This window comes from Gadus morhua, chromosome 1 (genome assembly GCF_902167405.1).
Source record: "Gadus morhua chromosome 1, gadMor3.0, whole genome shotgun sequence".
Taxonomy (NCBI): domain Eukaryota; kingdom Metazoa; phylum Chordata; class Actinopteri; order Gadiformes; family Gadidae; genus Gadus; species Gadus morhua.
Genome location: NC_044048.1, coordinates 14940426 through 14961074, shown reverse-complemented (window position 1 = coordinate 14961074; position 20649 = coordinate 14940426). Strand labels below are relative to the sequence as shown.

The 20649-nt window shown below is 43.0% G+C and overlaps 3 protein-coding genes across 4 annotated transcripts; 2 read left to right on the top strand and 1 right to left on the bottom strand.

Moving 5' to 3' along the window:
* The first annotated feature begins 853 nt into the window (after positions 1-853).
* On the top strand, positions 854-7444 carry pink1 (PTEN induced kinase 1). The gene is made up of 8 exons (XM_030360532.1): positions 854-1341; positions 2919-3173; positions 3287-3390; positions 3765-3947; positions 4185-4348; positions 4604-4731; positions 5496-5726; positions 6580-7444. Exons 1-8 carry the CDS (start codon positions 988-990, stop codon positions 6862-6864), a joined length of 1704 nt encoding a protein of 567 aa, XP_030216392.1. The 5' UTR covers positions 854-987; the 3' UTR covers positions 6865-7444.
* A 185-nt stretch (positions 7445-7629) lies between these two features.
* On the top strand, positions 7630-12964 carry agmat (agmatinase (putative)). The gene is made up of 7 exons (XM_030360548.1): positions 7630-8011; positions 8917-9119; positions 9333-9381; positions 10108-10303; positions 12038-12217; positions 12393-12477; positions 12584-12964. The coding sequence occupies exons 1-7, from the start codon at positions 7713-7715 to the stop codon at positions 12661-12663; spliced, it is 1092 nt and encodes a 363-aa protein (XP_030216408.1). The 5' UTR covers positions 7630-7712; the 3' UTR covers positions 12664-12964.
* dnajc16 (DnaJ (Hsp40) homolog, subfamily C, member 16) lies at positions 12255-20503 on the bottom strand. 2 transcript variants are annotated; one of them, XM_030360519.1, is made up of 15 exons: positions 20080-20503; positions 19587-19764; positions 19406-19472; positions 18972-19287; positions 18362-18546; positions 17645-17749; positions 17335-17493; positions 17041-17171; positions 16514-16694; positions 15882-16061; positions 15675-15751; positions 15447-15527; positions 15175-15258; positions 14880-15047; positions 12255-14407 (listed from the first exon to the last, which is right to left on the bottom strand). In XM_030360519.1, exons 2-15 carry the CDS (start codon positions 19742-19744, stop codon positions 13921-13923), a joined length of 2379 nt encoding a protein of 792 aa, XP_030216379.1. In that variant the 5' UTR covers positions 19745-19764; positions 20080-20503; the 3' UTR covers positions 12255-13920. The 2 variants fall into 2 exon arrangements, with proteins under 2 accessions (XP_030216379.1, XP_030216372.1); XM_030360512.1 differs by having other exon boundaries at positions 19587-19761.
* Positions 20504-20649: the final 146 nt, after the last annotated feature.

Genomic DNA, 20649 nt, shown 5'->3' with positions numbered 1-20649 from the left:
AGATTTATAGCATTTAACATTTAAAAATTGTATAAGATCAAAGGGTGTTTATTTTTTAGAGAATAAGCTTTGTGTTATGTGTAGGGCAGTTAGCTGAGTTCACCCTATGTGTTTTGAAAAGGGTAAGTAAAAAATGTGAGGCCACATAATAGTTTTAAAGCATTTATCAACATTCAAAATTATATAAAATCAAAATATGTTTTTTTTGTATAACATTTTTTGCTTTACATAGACAGGCCTTGTAATAACACATCTAAGTTGGTTAGACACAAATTCGTACATCAAAGCCAGTGCTAAATAGATTTTTCAAATGTGTCGAATATCCAACGTCCAATATAAAACTAACTTTACCACGCTTTGGCAGGCAAGCTGCGGCAGGTGAGCTATCTCACCGCAGGTTCGGCGCCCTCTGGTCGCCTTTTTAACAGTGAGAGTCTATTTCAGCTCTGTGTTTGATCTTAAATGACCTCCCTCATTTTTAACTAAAGGGATGAGTCTGATTTGACTGATTTAGATTCATACTTCAAAACGAAAAAAGTCTTCATTCATTTCACCTTACTGTGTGTGTGTGTGTGTGTGTGTGTGTGTGTGTGTGTGTGTGTGTGTGTGTGTGTGTGTGTGTGTGTGTGTGTGTGTGTGTGTGTGTGTGTGTGTGTGTGTGTGCGTGCGTGTGTGTGTGTGTGTGTGTGTGTGTGTGTGTGTGTGAACTTAAAGTATAAATAAATAACGTGAATGTTATTCGGATTGTAAACGCTGGTTATTATTCTCAATCGTCTGCGTCAGGTCCGTCTGTTTGTTGAGTCGTTATTTGTAGGCGTTATTTGTAGGAGCAGGGCACTTGTCACGTGATATCAATGCGCATGCTCTGGAAGCTCTGTGACTGTCTTGTTTACATCGTCTTTTTGCCCTTGTGTTTCGGTGTGACGGACAATCTGAAAGTTGTGGATTCGGATTTACAATACAGAATTTACCCTCGAAAGGTGAAGAATGTCGGTAAAACATGCCATTAGCCGGGGGCTGGAGTTTGGGCGATCGGTTTACAAGATTGGTCTCCTGAAACCCGCCAGCCGAATCGCAGCAAAGTTCCGAGGTGAGCGTGTCCACGGGCCCCCGCAGAGCCGTACCGCCCAGCCGCAGACCTTCTTGCCGTCTCGGTACCGATACTTTCGGACCACATTGAGTGGCATCGCCGCTCGGGTCCAATCCGGCGGGTTCAGGAGGTTTGCCGGTAGCTCTCCGCGGAACAGAGCCGTGTTTCTAGCGTTCGGCCTCGGAGTCGGTCTGATCGAGCAGCAGCAGGAAGACGACAGGGGGAACGCCGCAACCTGCCAGGGAATTCAGGTGAGATGGAGAACATTGAGCTAGCACATGCATATGAGGGGCTTGAGTGTTCTATTGGGGTTAAGTTTGAATGTGCACTTATTTGTATAGATTAGGGTGACCTTATTTTGATTTCCAAAAAAGAGGACACTCAGCCCGGCCACGAGATAGCCTACTTAAATGATACTCGCAGTTTACCCAAAGATTCCCTATAATTTTAATATACAGTATATGTATGGATAGAATATTTTGTTATATTACAAAATAATATCTCTCAAAGACAGAAATTCAGATAGGCTTCATAGAGGTTATTGAACTTTCTTTATTATGCCTCAATTGTAAAAAAAAAAAAAAAAAAATATTTATATATATATATATGTAAAATAAATGTAAAATCTCTGGAATAAAATAATGATAGAAATAATGTCTCTTCTGTGTTAGAAAAATTAACTAGTAAAATAATAGCTCTCTTTCAAATCTTAGTGGACAAATAAATAAATAATATGAAATAATGTTCTAAATGATACCTCTTCTGTATTAGAAAATCCAACTTTAACAATATATTTCTCACTAAATGTTCAGTGTAATGTAAAATAATAAAAAGTACCCTAACAAGATATTACTTACAAAAAACAAATATATTATTAACAAAAAACATATGGATATTAACAAAATAGATATTAACAAAAAACAAAATCTTTAGTTATCTTCTTCATCCTCCTTGTCTACCCATCCATATTTTGCATAATTACCAAGTCATAACATATGAGTATATTAATATTATACATGACTCAGGGCATCAGCTAATCAGATGGTCTGCATTTATAACTACTACAGTCATTAGTTACCCACACAGCCCGACACAAAATACAGAAGTTAGCCTAACACACACAACTATCAACCATTGATTATTATTATTTTTAACAGAGTCTCATGTTCCTATGCCTACAGGAAAATCACATGTTACCAAAGCAGTCTTCCACCTCCCCCTCTTCCAAAACAGGGCCACATACAATATCATCACCTGGTAATCTCATGCTAACGTTAACGTTACAGCGTCACTAATGACAGATATGAAAACATTGTCATAATGTTAACGTCCACTGACTTTTATAACGTTACGTTAGGTCTTCAATTCAGACCTAACGTCCAAGTCTACTGCCAATTCACACAAAATAAATAAGTTCATATACACAACATACCATTTAAGAGTGACCGCTGGTCTTCTTTTATTTCCTTTTTGCCGCCTCTAGATTGTTGTTGTTGACGCTGCCGCGTCTGGTCGTACGTCCTGATTAACGTCTGTACGTCATAGGACGTCTTCTCTGGCGATGCGTTAAATGGCTACTGTAATAACGCTAACCCACAATGACAACCGGGGGAGGGGGGGCACACACATATACATACATATACACGCACAGAAGGAAAACCGGACATTATCATCAATTAATAACAAAAAACCGGACACCCCGGACGGGACGTAAAAAGTGGACATGTCCGGGGAAAAGAGGACGTTTGGTCAGCCTAGTATAGATGTTGTTGCGTTCTGTGATGAAAGTTAGCATGGCTTCTTCCCTTGGCTCTGTCTCCACCCACAGGAACTATTTAGTAAGAAAAAGTTTCAGAGTCCTCTCAAGCGTTTTACCTCAGGGTACAAGTTGGAGGACTATGCCATTGGGAAGCAGATTGGGAAAGGATCCAACGCTGCAGTCTACGAGGCTGCTGCTCCTTTGGCCTTCTCCAAGAAGACAAGTTCCGTGGTGGAAGTATCGGAGGATCAGGGTGAAGGAGAGAGCACTCCATATCTCAGATGCTGCTTCCCTCTCGCTGTCAAAATGATGTGGAACATTGGGGTGGGTTGTCAATAAATTACCTTCAACATATAAATCTGAATAATGGTACAAAGATTGGATCCCCCTAAGACTTTTAACCAAACGACACAAACTCTATTCCTATTATTTTGCAGGCAGGGTCGTCCAGTGACGCCATACTAAGATCGATGTCTCAGGAACTGGTGCCAGCGGGACCACATGCCTTGGGGCAGGAAAACAAGCAAATTAGTCTGGATGGGTGTGTGCTCAGGATGTATAGATAGATACATTTTGATGTGAAAAGTAAAAGGGTTTTCTTGTTTACACATAATACTAGACCGTAAACCCCTTTTTTCTTAACAGGGTGACTTTTATTTAAACATACTCAATATGTGAAAGGCTTTGAATGCTGGAACGGAGAACATTTTTCTGAACACTGCAAAGCTATGAGATTGTACCAGTATCTATTCACGAAACAGTATTGGCATTACACATCCCTAAAAGGTGTTGTTTTGGTTAATTATTTAGTTAATTTCTTTGTTTATTGGTTTCAGCAGAAAGTTATTCAATGACCTACAATACTGCTAGGTACACTCTGATGGACATGAACAACTGGCATCTCCATAAATGCAGGCATTTTGGAGTTCTGCCGAGGACGGTGCCGGCTCACCCCAACGTCATCCGAGTGCACCGTGCCTTCACGGCCGACGTGCCCCTCCTGCCAGGCGCAAGGGAGGAATATCCGGCTGTACTGCCAGCCAGACTCAACCCGGACGGCATTGGTTATAACCGCACCTTGTTCCTGGTCATGAAAAAGTGAGAACCACTATTCATACACACTAAGGCAAAATGATAAAATCTTCATTCACACACAAGGCATAGTATTAGTAACACCCTCTTTATTCACACTCAGGCATATTCACACACTTAAGGTTCATAATGACAATCAAATAAAAACTATTTTTGTGAGAATCGTTTCTTTATATTCGAGCGGCAGCAGCGATACCAGTCGTTGATCACAGGGTAGTAAACCTTGGGTCTCACGCCACACAGCTATCCGTGCACGCTGCGGCAGTATCTGGAGGGGAACCAGCCAGGACTGAGGCAGGGCACTCTGATGCTGCTGCAGCTCCTGGAGGGAGTGGATCACCTGTACAGAGGAGGCGTGGCCCACCGGGACCTCAAGTCGGACAACGTGCTGGTGGAGCTGGATTCAGGTCAGTGCGATCCATCGTGTGCCCTCATCACTAATAATAATAATAATAATAATAATAATAATAATAAATTGTATTTATATAATGCACTTTATATTCAAGAATCTCAAAGTGCTTCAGAGAAAAAAAATAACAGTGATACAGTGATACACATTCAATGTGTGCCGGTGATTCATGAGTCTAGGGAACAGGGTGGGCTTCCTATAATGGGGTTTACATTGGTTATTGTGTTTCTGTGTTTCCCACCTTGTTGGGTAGATGGATCACTTCGTTTGGTGATCAGTGACTTTGGCTGCTGCCTGGCCCAAAGTGACGGCAGCCTGCAGCTTCCTTTCAACAGCGTCTGGGTCAGCAGAGGGGGCAACGCCTGCCTAATGGCACCTGAGGTTGGCTGGAGCGGTTTTACGTGATGTGCTTGCACCTTTAACCGGTATACTTTTACATGCATGTGAATGGAAGTCCTCAGAAAATAATTAGTTTAAGGTGCTCCCTGCTGTAGGATTTAAAGCATGACATAAAGATGTCAGGTGCAGCATACAAATATTTGACAAAAGGGAGCACTATACATTCTCCCATGGGGAACTCCAGATACCTCAACCAATTGTGTAGGTTGAATACAATACAGAACAGAGTGTGTGTGTGTTTAAGATCTGAAATTGACCACCTATCAGTGTACATGCATTTGATTAGACTGTGTTAGCGTCCAGTCGGTAGGCAGCCCATGGCTAGAGTGTGCAGCCAGAACTAACTACGACCATTTCGGGTCCCAATATGATACACGCCATCTAATTAACAAATTGAACATGGTGCAACCAACATTATTGATGTATCCCTTCCAAACCCTTTCAATGAAATGGAGTTCAGCCACATGGCCTAGGCCTACACCAATAACTTAAAACCCTTTTACGGGTATATTGGCTTACTGAGGAAAGACCCCATAAGATTAATGTTAATTAATTGTCACATTAAAGCACTTTTGGATACCAGTTTAGCATGTACAGGAGGATCATGGTGTGTAAACCAACACTTAATTTTTGGGAATTTTAAATTTGTTATGACTGAAAACAATCTAAAAGGCATATAAATGTAAATAATTCCTTAAATCTCCCCCTTCCTCTCCCCCAAAATTAACCCAAATCTGTCGCTGAAGGTGGCCACTGCAGTCCCCGGCCGAGCCGTGGTCATCGACTACAGCAAAGCCGATGCCTGGGCTGTCGGCACCATCTCCTACGAGATATTCGGGGAGCCCAACCCCTTCTATGGAGCCCAGGGGCTGGAGAGCCGGAGCTACCAGGAGAACCAGCTCCCAAGGCCCCCTGCCGCTGTCGCTGCCGACGTGCAGCTGGTGGTCTCTTTACTCTTGAGGAGGAACCCTGAAAAGGTATATTGTGGGGTGGTAAGGCATACTTATGAAACGGGTACAAGCCGTCTGAAAATCATTCCTTCCCTGTGCCATAGTGACATCAAAGGTGGGCGTTTCCACCTTGATGTACCTTGGATGGATCAGTCTACCAACCTACCCAGTGGACTGTAGCAAACGTTGCTCATCTATCCTTCATATATCTGGGTGTACACGCCCACTTGTGATGTCACTATGGCACAGGGAAGGAATTATTTTCAAACGGCTTGTACCAGCTAATCACACCCACACCTGGTTGCATGACATGAGCCCTTTAAAGGAGAAATCCGGTGTAAAATGGATCTGGGATATGTTAAGTATGATAACTAGTTGGAATGTTCGTTTGGGAGCGAAAAAAGCGCACATAGACACATTCTTAAGTTGGCTGTTTTTAGCCGATTCTACCAAAACGCTATAAACTTGGAACGATGGCGGCATGTGTTGTGGTAAAAACTAAATCGTTATTTTTAACCACTTAAAAGGGTAGAAGTAGCCCGACTCTTCTTTGGTAGTATAATAAGGGTCATATAAAACAAGGCATTGATAACTTTGTAAGTGTACAGAATGTTTATTAAAAAGGAAATTTTATACACACAATACCATCAGTAATTCACCCGTCGACGCCATCTTTTTTTTAAGACTCGACAAGTACATTGGCGAACACAGAGCTTGCGTGTTGTTGACGGATGTCAGAATCTCTTTGTTCGTCAATCTACTTATCTTTCTGCACTTTTTTACAAGGATTTTGGTGTAGCCTACCTGTGTAACTGTACCAAATATTGATGAGATGTTACACTGCTACAATCTTTTGTAATCGTCTTTGCGTGTTCTCCAGCGCCCCAGTGCCCGTGTTGCCGCCAACATCCTGCACCTCAGCCTGTGGGGGAAGAAAGCCCTGGCCAATCAGGACAGCGTGGCCATGAGGGAGCTCGTGGATTGGTTGTTGTGCCAGTCGGCCGTGGTTCTCCTGAGGGGCTGCGGCGGTCCCCGTGGGAACACGGTGGAGGCTGAGCTACAGAGGGGCTTCCTGGCCCACCTGGAGCTGCAGGACCTGCGCACGGCAGTGGGCTTCCTGCTGTTCGGACGGGCGCAGCGTCAGGCCTGCATCCTGTGTGCTTAGAGCCGCACACGCAGCAACGGTCAAAACACACAAGGCAACGCAACCCTGGGAATACAATTGGGTGCTTTTTGGATTGTTTGGAATCCCCTTGCACTTAGATCTAGTTATTATATAGCTGTTGTGAGAGGAGATATCTGCTGGTGAACATAAAAGTTAATATTTAACTGTGGGTTTACGGTTAACAAATGACATGACCGGAAGTGCAAAGCATGCTGCTAAATAAAGGCTTTTCCTAATTCTCTCTGAGCTCCGTCATAGCTATGTTCTTTACATAGAACACGTGACTTTGTGGTGGATTGCACTGTGGCTTTTGCACTTACACAAACAGATTGTTTGGATTGCGGTCTTGATGTGATGCACATGTTTATAAAAGTGTATAGGTTATTTAAATAGGATAACGTATTTGAGGTAAATGCCCTCATTTTAATTCAAGCAACTACATGGAGTGGGAAATACTTTGGCTTTATTTTAGGTGGTGCAGTTTAATTTCAACATCTTGCTTCTGGAATAGATGTATACATGTACATGTGTAAAGATACTTTCCAAATATGTATGCATTAAATAAAGAACAAAAAATGTTTAGGGTACATTCAGTGTTTTGTTTAAATGTATTGTTTAATCATTTATTTAATAACGATGTCTATATCAAACATTGCCTAATTTCTGCAGAAATACACTCATTTACCTGTTGTCCCGTTGGTTCAAACTGTTTTACTTTGAAAATGTCCAACGGAACACGACACTAAATATAGCAAATGCCAAGAGGCGGTGCTGTGCTGTGTGTACGACTCTGAATACAACAGCGCATGCTTTAAGTGAAGTAGTCTGATTTTGGAGTCTTCTTAATAATGTCTATATTTTATAAACGGATCGTTTCGGGAGCTTTGAGCGCACATCTTATGAGACTACCAGTCTTGACTCAGAGGTTGGTAGTGAGTGACTGTGGCAGCAGAAACCCCAACTTCAACCCCAGCAGAACCCAGTCCGGCAAGAGCTACAATGTTCCGCCGAGTGCGGAGTTCGTTGCGAGGGTCTCCGGCATCGCTACGATGGCCAAACTACCATACAGAGAGACCGCGGAGGGTCTCTACGCGGCGTTTGTTGGCGTGCCCATTGATACTGGAACCTCCAACCGACCAGGAGCACGGTAGTGTCTAAACTTGAATGAACTTTCACGTAGATTAAGTTAGAGTAAATCAGGGGTCAGCAACCTTTTCAACATGCAGTGCCAGTTTGACATTTTCTCGTTAATGAGTGTGCCTTAAGCAACAATATTTAAAAAAATTAAGCTGAATTATGACACAGCGACCAAAAACATTTCCAGAAGACCTGGAATTTTACTATTTCCATATAGTCCAAAATCATGCATCAACATTTTAAATGTTTGTTATATTTGCAACATGGGCGTACAAATTATAATTACATATGTCCCATGATGTTAAAACACCATTTTCAGAAACTCATTCAAAAACATGCACTGTGAGAAATGTAAAAAACGAGAATATATGAGAATGTTGAAACCATGTTTGCACATCAATATCTTTAAAACATGTACAGCTATGCGAAACCATGTGAAGGCGAAGTATACAGCAACAACACCACTTGCAACAATATTATAAATATTTTATTTTCTATTACTCACAACAACATAGGTTTAAAAACTATTAATTGATCCCATTTCAGAACACTGCTTTCTGTAACTACTTTTAACATATTTGCACTGGGAGGAAATGCCCAAAACAGAATAACGTGCAAAAAAAAATCGGTAGTAATGATTATGCTGCCGCATTGTGCTGTGCATTTTTTTAATAATAATCTTTCTCGTATTCACCACTCGAGAGGGCACTTTTTTTCAACCATGGAGGCACTGTAAGGGTATTAAGAGGGCACTCATTGAGAGACATTATCGAATTTCCTTGTTCTAGAGGGCTCATCATCATTTAATTTATTGTATGAAGGGGCACCCAATATTTTTTATCCCCCCGAGTCCGCCACTGCTGCGGATGTCCGCAATAAGTGAACAAAGTAATTTACTATTTTATTCTATTACAGGTTTGGTCCTCGACAGATAAGGGCAGAATCTGCGATGTTGAGGGCGTACAACAGCTGGACTAGGGCAGCCCCCTACGAGTCCATCATGGTGGCTGATATTGGGGACATTAACGTCAATGTCTATGACCTGAAGGACACCTGCAAACGCATCCGAGAGGGCTACCGTAAGATCGTGGCCACCGGCTGTATCCCTCTCACTATGGGTGAGAATCACACTGAATGAACTGCATGCTACACTGAGATTATATAAACAGGAAGTAAACAACTTGACTTAAACATAAAACAAATGGGCACAATATTGGCCTACATTGTAAATTGTTCTCGCTTTTAGAACGTTTGACAAGGATCCAGTCAACAAACAAGGTGACTTAAAATACTGTACAGTTTATTATTGTGTGATTGCTTGGTTACTGCAGGGGGGGACCACACAATTGCCTACCCAATCCTTCAGGCTGTTGCTGAGAAGTAAGTGTGTGTGTGTGTCTTTGTTTGTTTTTGTATTTTTATATTTCTCATTTAATCTGAAAAATAAATGAAGACAAAACCAGACGTGCATAAGGTGACTTGTGTTGAGCCACCAGAACATTATCAATGTGCCATGGCATTGGAAGTCAACTGGGTGATGATGATGAGGAAGATTTATGGTTCATACTTTAGCACACGACAGATCATGATAGGATTCGTTATGATTCATCAATCATTAATTCAGATTTTCACATCAGCAATAATATCCACATCCAATAAACAAACACACACACACACACACACACACACACACACACACACACACACACACACACACACACACACACACACACACACACACACACACACACACACACACACACACACACACACAGGTTAAGTGCACTGAACTCAATTTCCACCACCACCACCCCTGCCTTCACCTCCATTGGCCCTGCTCTGTATTGTATTCAACCTACACAGTAGGTGGAGGTATGTATGTACCCCATAGGGGTTTGCACAGTATAGTGCTTCCTTTTGTCAAATGTTTGTATGCTGCACCTGATATCTGTATGTCATGCTACACACACACACACACACACACACACACACACACGCATGCACATGCACACACAAAACAACACACACACACACACACACACACACACACTGTAAAACATACTATATCCATGGGTCATGTAAACTGTCTTGGTACTCTTTGGTCAGATATGGCCCGGTGGGTCTGATTCACGTGGACGCCCATGCGGACACCAGCGACATAGTGCTGGGGGAGAAGATCGGCCACGGGACCCCCTTCAGGCGGTGTGTGGAGGAGGGGCTTCTAGATTGCAAAAGAGTTGCCCAGATCGGCCTGAGGGGGAGTGGCTACTCGCCTGATTCTTATGAGTGGAGCCGTGCGCAGGTACCAGACTAAGGCCCAATCCGTATTCTTTGCTCTACAAAAATCTCCACCTTAACCCTACTCCTACCCCTACCCCTTAACCCTACCCCTCAACCCTACCCCCACGAAATGGAACAACAACCCCTCAAGACCCAGTTACAGTCATTATTAGTCGTTGACGGGGTTTTGATCTTTATTTTAATTTTATTTTTTTAATCTTTTGATACAAATCTGTCTATGGAATATTACTGTATAGTTTGAATGTCTTAGGAATGCAACCTTACCCACAGGGAAAGCACGGTATGATTAGAAAAGAATATTATTCATACTCACAATCTTCAAAACTTTATTTTAGATCAAACAATATACAAGATCAACATAATATGTGAAACCAGAATAAACATAGAACTTGAGGTAATATGCTGATATCAAGACAGCATTGTCAAGTCATTTCATTCCGTTTCCATATGGATCCGGAAAATGAAATGAGCAGGGAACAACCGGGGTTGTGAATGCGCGAATAACAGCCATTTGTGAAAACGGTTAAACAATTTTAAGTGCACCAGCAAATCTGAAATCAAACGTGTGGAAGTGCTTTGGTTAAACGAATATTAACTATCCTTCAGATTGATTCATATCTCATCAAATCGCAAACCACCATTCTCCAGGCTAAAAAGCATTTTAAAACAAATGATTGCATTACTTGGCAGGGGATTAAAGCTTATCTTCAACCTGGAGTCCCTAGAACATGGAACATATGGATATCATTGTCCCATTTTGTTGAACAAAATTGGAAATGGGCCCGGCAGCTCCCCGACCGCGGGCAGGGTCCGCGGCCGGGCTTCGAAGCCCGCGGCCGGGCAGCAGAGCCCGCGGCCGGGCAGCAGAGCCCGCGAGCCGCCCGACAGTGGGCTGCCTGACAGTGGGCAGCCCGAACGCGGCCTGTCCCCTGCCGCGGAGCCCCCGGTGCGAGTCCGGGAGCTCTTCTCCGGGAGTTTTGGTGGTTGTGCTTGTTATAAAGAAAATGCCTACATAACATTCAAACAGCATAATGATAATGCGATGGTCATGGTCATTTATTTTATGATTATTGTGGTTTTTGATCCTGTCGCATCTTTTCGCCCGCCATCTTGCCTAGGATTTATCTTGATTTTCCATTTTCTCGCAAGGTATTGTGGGAGCAAGTCACAACTTCAGCGTTCTCAATTTCTTTGAGTGTGCCCATTGAAAATCTCAATTTTGTGGGGATGTTAGCCCCCTTACGCCTTACCCTAGCTTAAAATGGCTTTCGGGACACGGCTCCACGGCGCGTGAACGCGCAACAGCGAGGGGTAGGGCTGAGATTTTGTTTGGAGCAAAGAATCCGGATTCACCCCTAAGTCCTTTAGTCATGGTGGGCTGCAGTGAAAAGCACTGCCAATATATGAAATAAACCGGAGAATGCTGGCTTTTAAGTTATCTATGCTATGGATATTTGACGCTGCATTTTGAACATAAATCTTTTTAAAGTGTAGAGTTGCATTGTATTCGATCAGACTGTCATAATAATGTAATGGTTAAATAACAATGAAGGACAACGGATTTTATGGGCAGATTTATTTGGTTCAAACTATGTGAAGGGAAGCTACTTACAACAACAACCACGTCAATAATAGTTATTGTTTGGAAGGAATTGGGTGCCTAAAAATGGATAAACGGGTGGAAAAAAAGGTTGGCATTTATAATGACAACATAACATTAAATTGTGTGTTATAGGGTTTCCGTGTCGTGCAAGCAGAAGAGTGTTGGTTCAAATCCCTGGAACCTCTGATGGTCGAGGTCAGGGCTCAGATGGGCAGTGGGCCGGTGTACCTGAGCTTCGACATCGACGCTCTAGACCCAAGCTTCGCCCCCGGAACAGGCACACCTGAGATAGCAGGACTGACCACCATACAGGTGAGACCAATGCGTTTGGCCGCGTTTTTTTTCTTCCGTTTTTTTTAAGCGTGGGGGACTCCATTTGTATAGGTCATCATAATGTGTGACCGCCTTGGAATATGAATAACTAATGCATTTAAATATGGGCCTCATGGTGATGGCAGCTTGAGCCTCATGTACTCGCTTTGTGCAGGGGCTGGAGATTGTGCGGGGCTGCCGTGGGCTCAACCTGGTCGGGTGTGATTTGGTAGAGGTGTCTCCAGCGTATGACACGACAGGTACAGTATGACACCATCATGTTTACATCATGAACCCTTGGGATATAAAAAATTCCATGAAATAAACTGATATTTATTTGTGTTTGTATGCATGTTTGTTCAACAGGAAATACAGCGCTGACTGCCGCAAATTTGCTTTTTGAAATGATGTGTGTGCTGCCGAAAACTAAATATTACCCAAAATAATACATTCTGAATCCTTCTTCTACATTTCATCAAATCAACAAATTTCAATGTGAAGTGTGAAGGTGTGAGATTTTTGTGGAATAAATACCTTTTCACTAAATCATAAATGTAAAATTAGAAAGCATTGCTTATGACCAGCAAGAGAATATATGCACAATCTGAGACTAATCAAATTAAACTCATCGATGCCTTTTACATTTCATTTAATAGTTATAATACCAAAAGACAATGTTTATGGGCACTATAAAACAATAACCACATCTTGATAATAAATCCATGTAAAACATGAACTGATCTTTCATATCACAGATTTTTTTTCCCTTTAAAATACCGATCTATAGGTTTGATAAATATGTACAATATCTACAGTTCACAGTATTGACAATAACGACATTATAGGGGTACACATTTGCAAGAGCACACAAAAAATGAATGTTTTCTTTGCCTAATTCATTCAACATGAACGTGTTTGTACATGCCAGATTATCGAAGACTTTGAAAAGTTTTGCGACAATGAAATGCACGGCCAGTGCCATTAGTCATCATTTCATGTCATAGCTTCTACTTAACAAAACAGACGAAACACTGTCTACATATTGTACATTTTTTGTGATCCATCAGGATGATCATCGATAATGCCAAGCCTAGGGTAATATGTAGGCATTGTCGTTAACAGCAACCGCTATATTGCACAGGCAGGGAAAATCCGCATTCAGGAAATCTGATCAAAGAAATGCCAAAAAAAATGCTAAAAGAAGGCTAGTGCAAGAGACATGCATCTCCATTCACAGTTTTCTTCATTCAAGACTAAGACAGATAGAAAATCTTGCCTATAATATTTGTTTTGACTATGATATTATGTAATATGCTTTTATGATGTAATGTAATCATTATGGAGGCAAATACAACTAGTTGACCACAGTGATTTGTTTTCTGGTTTTAAAGGCTATAGCAGCAGCATTGACCTAAAAAGTGTAAATAAGTATAAATAATAAGTACCAAAACAACAAAACTGGTGAGATCTAGTAGCATGCTTTGCGTGTACTTGTCCCACAGTATTTGTACGTTCAACATTTAACCAACCGCAGTTTCAAAGCACGTAAGTAGGTCGGAATAAATAAATAAATCGGTCATTCAAAGTACAAAACGGAACCAAAGACCCTCTTGGAGGCTTTACTCCTACCCAACGTGAGGCGGACCTCTTCAGCGTCAGGGCGGAAAAGGGTGTTGAAGAGGATGAGGATGATGTGCCCCGTCCTACTTCCCAGGGGTGATCTTGTCCAGTCCGGGCCAGGCGGGGACGTAGTAGCGGGGCAGGGTCCCCTCCATCAGCCTCTCCATCCACAGCCCCAGCCGGTCCAGTTTGTGGTGGATCTGCAGGGTGGACACGGAGCGCGAGCGGTAGGACTTGCGTGGCGGCGGTGGCGGGTGGTCGTCGCGGGAACCGGGCCTCGACCTGCTGGACGCCGTCGCCCCCCCGCCCGTTCCCGTTCCCGCTCCCGATTCGTCCTCGGAAGACTTGGCGTCGGCGTCTTCGCCGGTGTACACGGGCCTGAAGAGGCACAGGTACTTCTTGTGGCCGTTGAGCGCCATCACGTAGCCGGTGTAGTCCGCCCTGCGGTTGGCCGCCTGGTGGTCGTCGTGGGCGTCGTGCCGCAGGGCTTCCTGTGCATACTCCAGCAGGGAGTGCATCCACTCGCTGTGCTTGTCCATGTTCAGGAAGGAGAAGTGCAGCGTCACGCTCCTGCAGGGGGAAATGAGGGTTAGTTCCAGGGTTATTATGTGTCAAAAACAAGTTGTATCGTGTCTGAATGGAATGAGGGCTCCATTATAAGGAGGACTTGGTGAACTGATAGAGGGGGTTGGATATAGTGTTACACAACGACCCCGGTGCTGGCCTCCTGCTGCTCTGGAACCTCAACTTGTGGACTACAGTTCCATTTAATGCTGCATTTTATTTAGCTTGGACATCATCTTTATTTAGGGTCATAGGAGGGGCCAACATAAAACCAAGCTTCACCAGAACATTCCTTAAAGTTGCTGGAAGCTTTGAGAGTTGTGAAGAAAGAGAGCGGGAAAGAGCAAAACTGATTACACGGACACACCTTATCAAAATAACCTTTGAGACAACACATTGTTTTATCCAAGCACATTTCCATACCGGTAATAGTAATAAATAAAGTTCAGTGCTTCACGACTGGGAGCGAGGACCTCACCCCGTGAAGGAGTACACCTCTTTGGCAAACTTGCTGAGGAGAATGTTCTTGGAGGCGTGTGTGAGGACCAGCACCACGTTCATGTGTCCTGGTCTCAGCCTCACGAGGTTACTTGTGTACGTGATGTCTGTTAGCTCCGTCACCTCCACAAAACTCTTTTTAGGAGGCCTAAAACATTGTGCATCGAAAAGAAAATGTTTTATACTTGCATAATTTTGTCAACAACAGATATGTGAGACATTAAACAAGTTGGTTGACGAAACTATGAATGCCTGAAGGATAATCCCTGGCTTGCCTCGATGCACCTCCCGGGGAGCCGTTTTCTGCTTTTAGTCCGTCCTTTCCTTTAGGTTTGGTCTGCTTGTCCTCACTCGAGTCGCTGCAATCACACAGAAAACCCATTCAAACTAAAAAAGGTTTCAATTATTAACCCATTTTATTATTTGTAAACAACCTTCGACCTTTGATTGCATTTGGCTTTTTGAGAACTAACTACAGGGGTTAGAGAAAAGTGATTGAGTGGTGCGGGAATTGAGTCTAGCAGTGTTTCTCAGTCAGTATTCTTACCTAAAAGCCTGGATGACCACAGTTCCAAACAAGATGAACAGGGCGGAAAAGATCAAAGACACAAGGGGCATCATCTCTCGCCTGAAAAAAAAAGAAAAGGGATTTACATCTCTAGATGTTTACATACTTAGAATGTAGATACTAGGCGACTAAAATAGAATATCTACTGAATCACGTAATTTCATAAATATTTAACGCACATCAGAATATCAATGTATCAATACATACCAGTTATTATGCAAAATATCATCCACGACTTCCGTTAGATAATCATAGGAAGAGTAGACCCATCGGATAATAAACATCTATAAGAAAAAGACGATATTTACACTTCAAACTACAAACTCCGCCTCATCCCCATGTTGATTAGACTGTTACAATTGAAGTCACTTTTTCAGAGGCAGGGGAGGTTGGGCTGGGGGGGGCACGACATACCGATGCAAACTCGTTATTGAGCTCGGGCAGCGTTGCGTCGTAGTTGAGGATGGACGGGTCCTTGTGGAGGCGCTCCAGCTCGTCCACCAGCGCCTGCTGGTCCTCCTCGCTGCCATTCCACGCCGTCACCGGCTTGTACAGGGTCTTCCCTGCAGCGTTGCGCCTCTCCAGGATCACCACCTGAGGCACACACACGCACGCAAACGCACACACAGGGCCAAGAGCACACCGCTTTAACATATACTGTTAAGTTATTTAGAAGATGCTTCATCCAACGCGTTAGATGTGCGTCACGAATTAGAAGGTAGGGGTTAGAAGCCTAGCTGAGAGAAACCTAAGGGTTAACTAAACTGAAGAACTTGGTTTTGAATCCACAACCACTAGAATATCGTACATGTTCTGAAAAACAATACAAAAATACAATTATTTTTCTGCAAGGGTCCATTGTCAAAAACATGAAAATCTACAGATTTCATAATATCTGCATCAAAAATAGACCTCGGTCCTTAAGTGACAAAAAATTAGTGAGTAAAAAACAGCTCCCAAAACAAACACGCTCCATCTGCTGACATGGGCTCCTTGAGCTTTGGGCTACATCTAGCACGGGATCATCAAGAATATGAGCTGTGTACCTGTGAGAACCAGGGTGTCTCCTTGCTCTGCGTCAGGACGTCACACAGGGGCTGCTGATGCCTCTGGTAGACGTAGGCGAAGCGCAGCACCTCCCTTGTGTTGGTGGAGGCGAAGGACAGGAAGGCCTGGTTCCCGGGAGAGAAGGACTCCTCGTCGCTGGTCAACAGCAGCACACAGTACCTTAGAGTGGAGGCATAGGGAGCGGTTGGTGCTGAATGATAACAACATGCAAATTAAAAAAAAAAAACGATATAAAAAAGTAATATTAACAATATGAAGATAAGATTCCAATATAATACAAAATAAAGTCAAAATAGAAAATTAAAGTATTAATATTAGACTTAAAGCGATCAGGGCCGGCATGAAGTTAATTGCATTCCAATGAGAGAATGATGTTACATCAGAATTAGAAAATGTAGACAATAGTATACAACATAAACCAAGGATATTTTATAAACTTCCTTTTTCTACAATCCCTGATTAATCTGATATAGCCAGACAAACAGGAAAATATAGCATGTCTTACTTTCTGCGTCGGTGGAACTGTTTCACAGGACAGAGCTCATCGAAGAGCTTCTGGTTGACCAAGCGTGGAACCAGGAGGAATTTATTGTTGGACATGAACTCATCAATGATCTGCTTTTTCATTCCCTTGGCCTGCAGAGAACAACAGAGGAGAGGACAACATCTAAAGTCTACATCCCCAGTATGACAACTCATGGTGATGACCGACGTTACCAAACAGAGACCCAGCAGATGAGGGTCCAACATTGAGGCCAATATTCCTTAAAAAAACATGGCATTCGTCTGAGGCATGTACCTGTATGATGTCCGCTGGCTTGTCTATGTTCTCTTTAAAGACCAACATTGTGGGGGCGTAGGTGTTGATGTTGAACTGTTTCAGCAGATCGGCCGTGTCTGAGATGCCCTGGTCAACGTAGCCGAACTGCAGGTAGTCTTTGTAGGCAAATGCTGTCAGCTGTTGAGAATCGGAGGTAAACATTTTCAATTATAAATAAAGTGTGTGTGTGTGATGTGTGGTGTGTGTGCGTGTATGCATGTTTGTGCGTGTGTGTGTGTGTGCATGCTTGTGTGGGTGTCTGTGTGTGTGTGTTACTCAGTGCACCTACCTTAAACAGTAGAGGGACTGCAGGCACTTGGTCAAAAAGGAGCACATGTGGCTTGTTGATCTCTTGCCAGCTGTTTAGGAATTCTAGCTGGTTCTTATCAGTGACCTAGGAACAACAATCACAGTCTGGTAGCACTAGCAACACATGTATGCACTGTCTTCAGCTATCTTGAGAGCAAGCATATTCAGCCTGTGACTCAGACGCTCTTCAAGGTACAGCGCACAGGCATTACGATGCTCTGTTGTTGCAACGATGTCCTTCCTCACAACCGCCTCAACCCTTTATGAGGCGCTGGACTATTATACTGTATTGCCTTCTTAATGTCCCCTTATTGATTCCTGATTTACATATTATTGGTTTGTTATGGAGTCCTTATTGCAGGTTGTTTATTCATTATGAGGTGTTGTGGCATTACCGAAGCAAAAAGGTGTTTTACTTGTTTCATTTTATTTCAGCCTCATGACCATCCTCCAGCTAATGTAAGCACATTAAGAACACACGACAATAATTCCCCTACAGGGATGCAAGTTGACCATGGATATCCTCCTCAACATGTTTCTCCCACTTGATTGAAACAGGATACGTAGTACTTGATAATAGCTTTAGCAAGTAAACAATTAGCTAACTCAAAATGTGTGCATTATTGATATAGTACAGTCACTGAACAAAGCTTCTTGTATACTTCTATTCTATTTGAAAATATAAAATATGAGTTACCTTCTCCACTAGCCTCTGTGGAAGCAGGTCCTCCACAAACTGCTTGAGGAGCTCCTTGGCCACGGCGTAATGGAAGAAGGTGACCTTGCCGTTGATGACCCCCAGTATGGAAGGCGTGCGGTGGGCTCCAAGGTAGTTAGCCAAACGCCTCTCATAGCCCACGTCCACCACGCCAATGCCCACGCCTGCATCCACAGATACCCACACACAATGGTCATCAATGGGCCGGCTACTCTAACACGTGAACCTGCACAAAGGCTAAGCTTGCAATTCATCTCGCATATTATAAACAAAGTAGCATCAAAGCTACTTTACCTGTAACTGATTGCATAACGTTCTTTAGTTTCCTAAATAATATAAAAAATACATCAATGATTATATTATAATAATAATAATAATCATGTTATCATATTATAATCAGATAATAATATTATAACATAAAAAGTGTTCCCCTTTTTTCTTCAGTCACTTTTGTACAGCCTCCTCTTCGGAATACTTTAATAAGTTGACTAACGATTTTATATATCAGGTATAATTCCAAATATGGACATCTTAACATAGCAACAAACTAACCACTTTCAGTTGGTAAGTGGATTCTCTCTTTCCTTACCTAGCGTCTCCATCTCCTGCACCACCTCCTTCCAGACGGGCTCGATGTGGATGCAGCTGAAGCACCAGTCTGAGGTAATCTTGACCAGGTAGGGCCTCTTGAAGCTGCCAGGTACCACGTTGTTCACGTACTGGTCGAAGTGTAGTGCATACTTGCCGTCGGCGAAGTCCCGGCTGTTCTTGTTGAATGGGAAGTTGAAGAAGGCCTCGTCAAAGTCAAAGTGGCTGTGGCGATGGCGGTACTGGCCGTAGGGCTGGGTGTCATCCGTCTGTCCGTATCGGTCGTAGGTGGAGCGTTTCTCCTCGCTGGATAGGATCTACACGGGTGAAAAGGCACAGGAATAATACAATGGTTGAGGATTATAACCCAGAGGCACATTCTGGCCTGTACATCATGTTTTTTTTTCTCTTTAACAGCTGAAAGGAATATCAAACCTCATAAGACTTTGTGATCTTGATGAACATGTCCTCTGCCTCTGGGCTTTTGTTTTTGTCGGGGTGCCTGGAAAAGAAGAAATATTTTTTTATTCGTGAAACACTTGAAACCTCCATGCACTTCCTAACATATTTGCTGCTTGTGTTACTGAGTAGACTGATTTGTGTCACAGCAGCATACCATTCTTTTGCAAGGCGTTTGTAGACCTTCTTGATCTCAGCCTGGCTGGCGCTTCTCGTTACCCCAAGGATTTTGTAAGGGTCAGCCTCAGCTGCAGCGTATAGTGAGCCTGCCAGGAGCGCCACCAGGACCACCAGCACAGCAAAAGGCAGTGACATCCTTTGTCTTCCTCGAACTGCTGTCCCCAGGAAAAGAGGTACAGCACAGTCAGATTCATTCAAAGTCTAAATCTCTGCCGCTATGTAGAGGAGCTTACCTAGTACTAGGCTATGCAAGCTCATTGTAATTATCGTATGAACAGGGTCCTACTTATCTTGTAAAATCAGCCTTAACACAATTACCTCTGTATCATCATAAAATAATGATACAATATTTCACTGGTTTGTCATTTCAATTATTTGCCGAAAAGCTCATGATACGTCTGTGGATTTGTAATAGCGTGCAACATAGCACCCGTGTCCTAGGCCACATTAACAAACGGATTACCGATCACCTCAAGCAGATGATTTCAACCAATCATAGGCCACATATTGAATACGGCGGCTCCCCAGAATGTTGTCTGTCAGCGACGATCCGAAAAGACATCGGTTAGCAAAATGTTGCTTTAGGAGGACCATCCTCCTGCTACATCATAGGAGCATCCTCCTTCTACATCACAGCTCCCAGCCGGAGGCAGAGGGGAGGAGCTGCTCGGGGAGGAGGAGGAACAGAAACAAGAAGAACTTTGGGAATTTGAGTATTTGGTGACGCTTGAGGATCAGTGGGTGCGCTGGATTTATTTATCCATAGCGCCGCCACCGTTCTTCGATTCGATGGACTCCTTCGACCCGTTTTCGCGTCAACGTCGCCGCCATATTGGAGCGGCGCACTGTCCTGCAAACAAATACAAGTAAATGGGGAAACTGCGGCTTTCCTGGATAAAAAGCACTATAACTTTTACATTTTCAACCAAATACGTTGATATTTTATATTAATATTTAATCTTATGAGATATAGTTTACATATAATATATAGACACATATTTATTTTTTGCAATTTATTAGTTTTATTACTAACCGTTCAG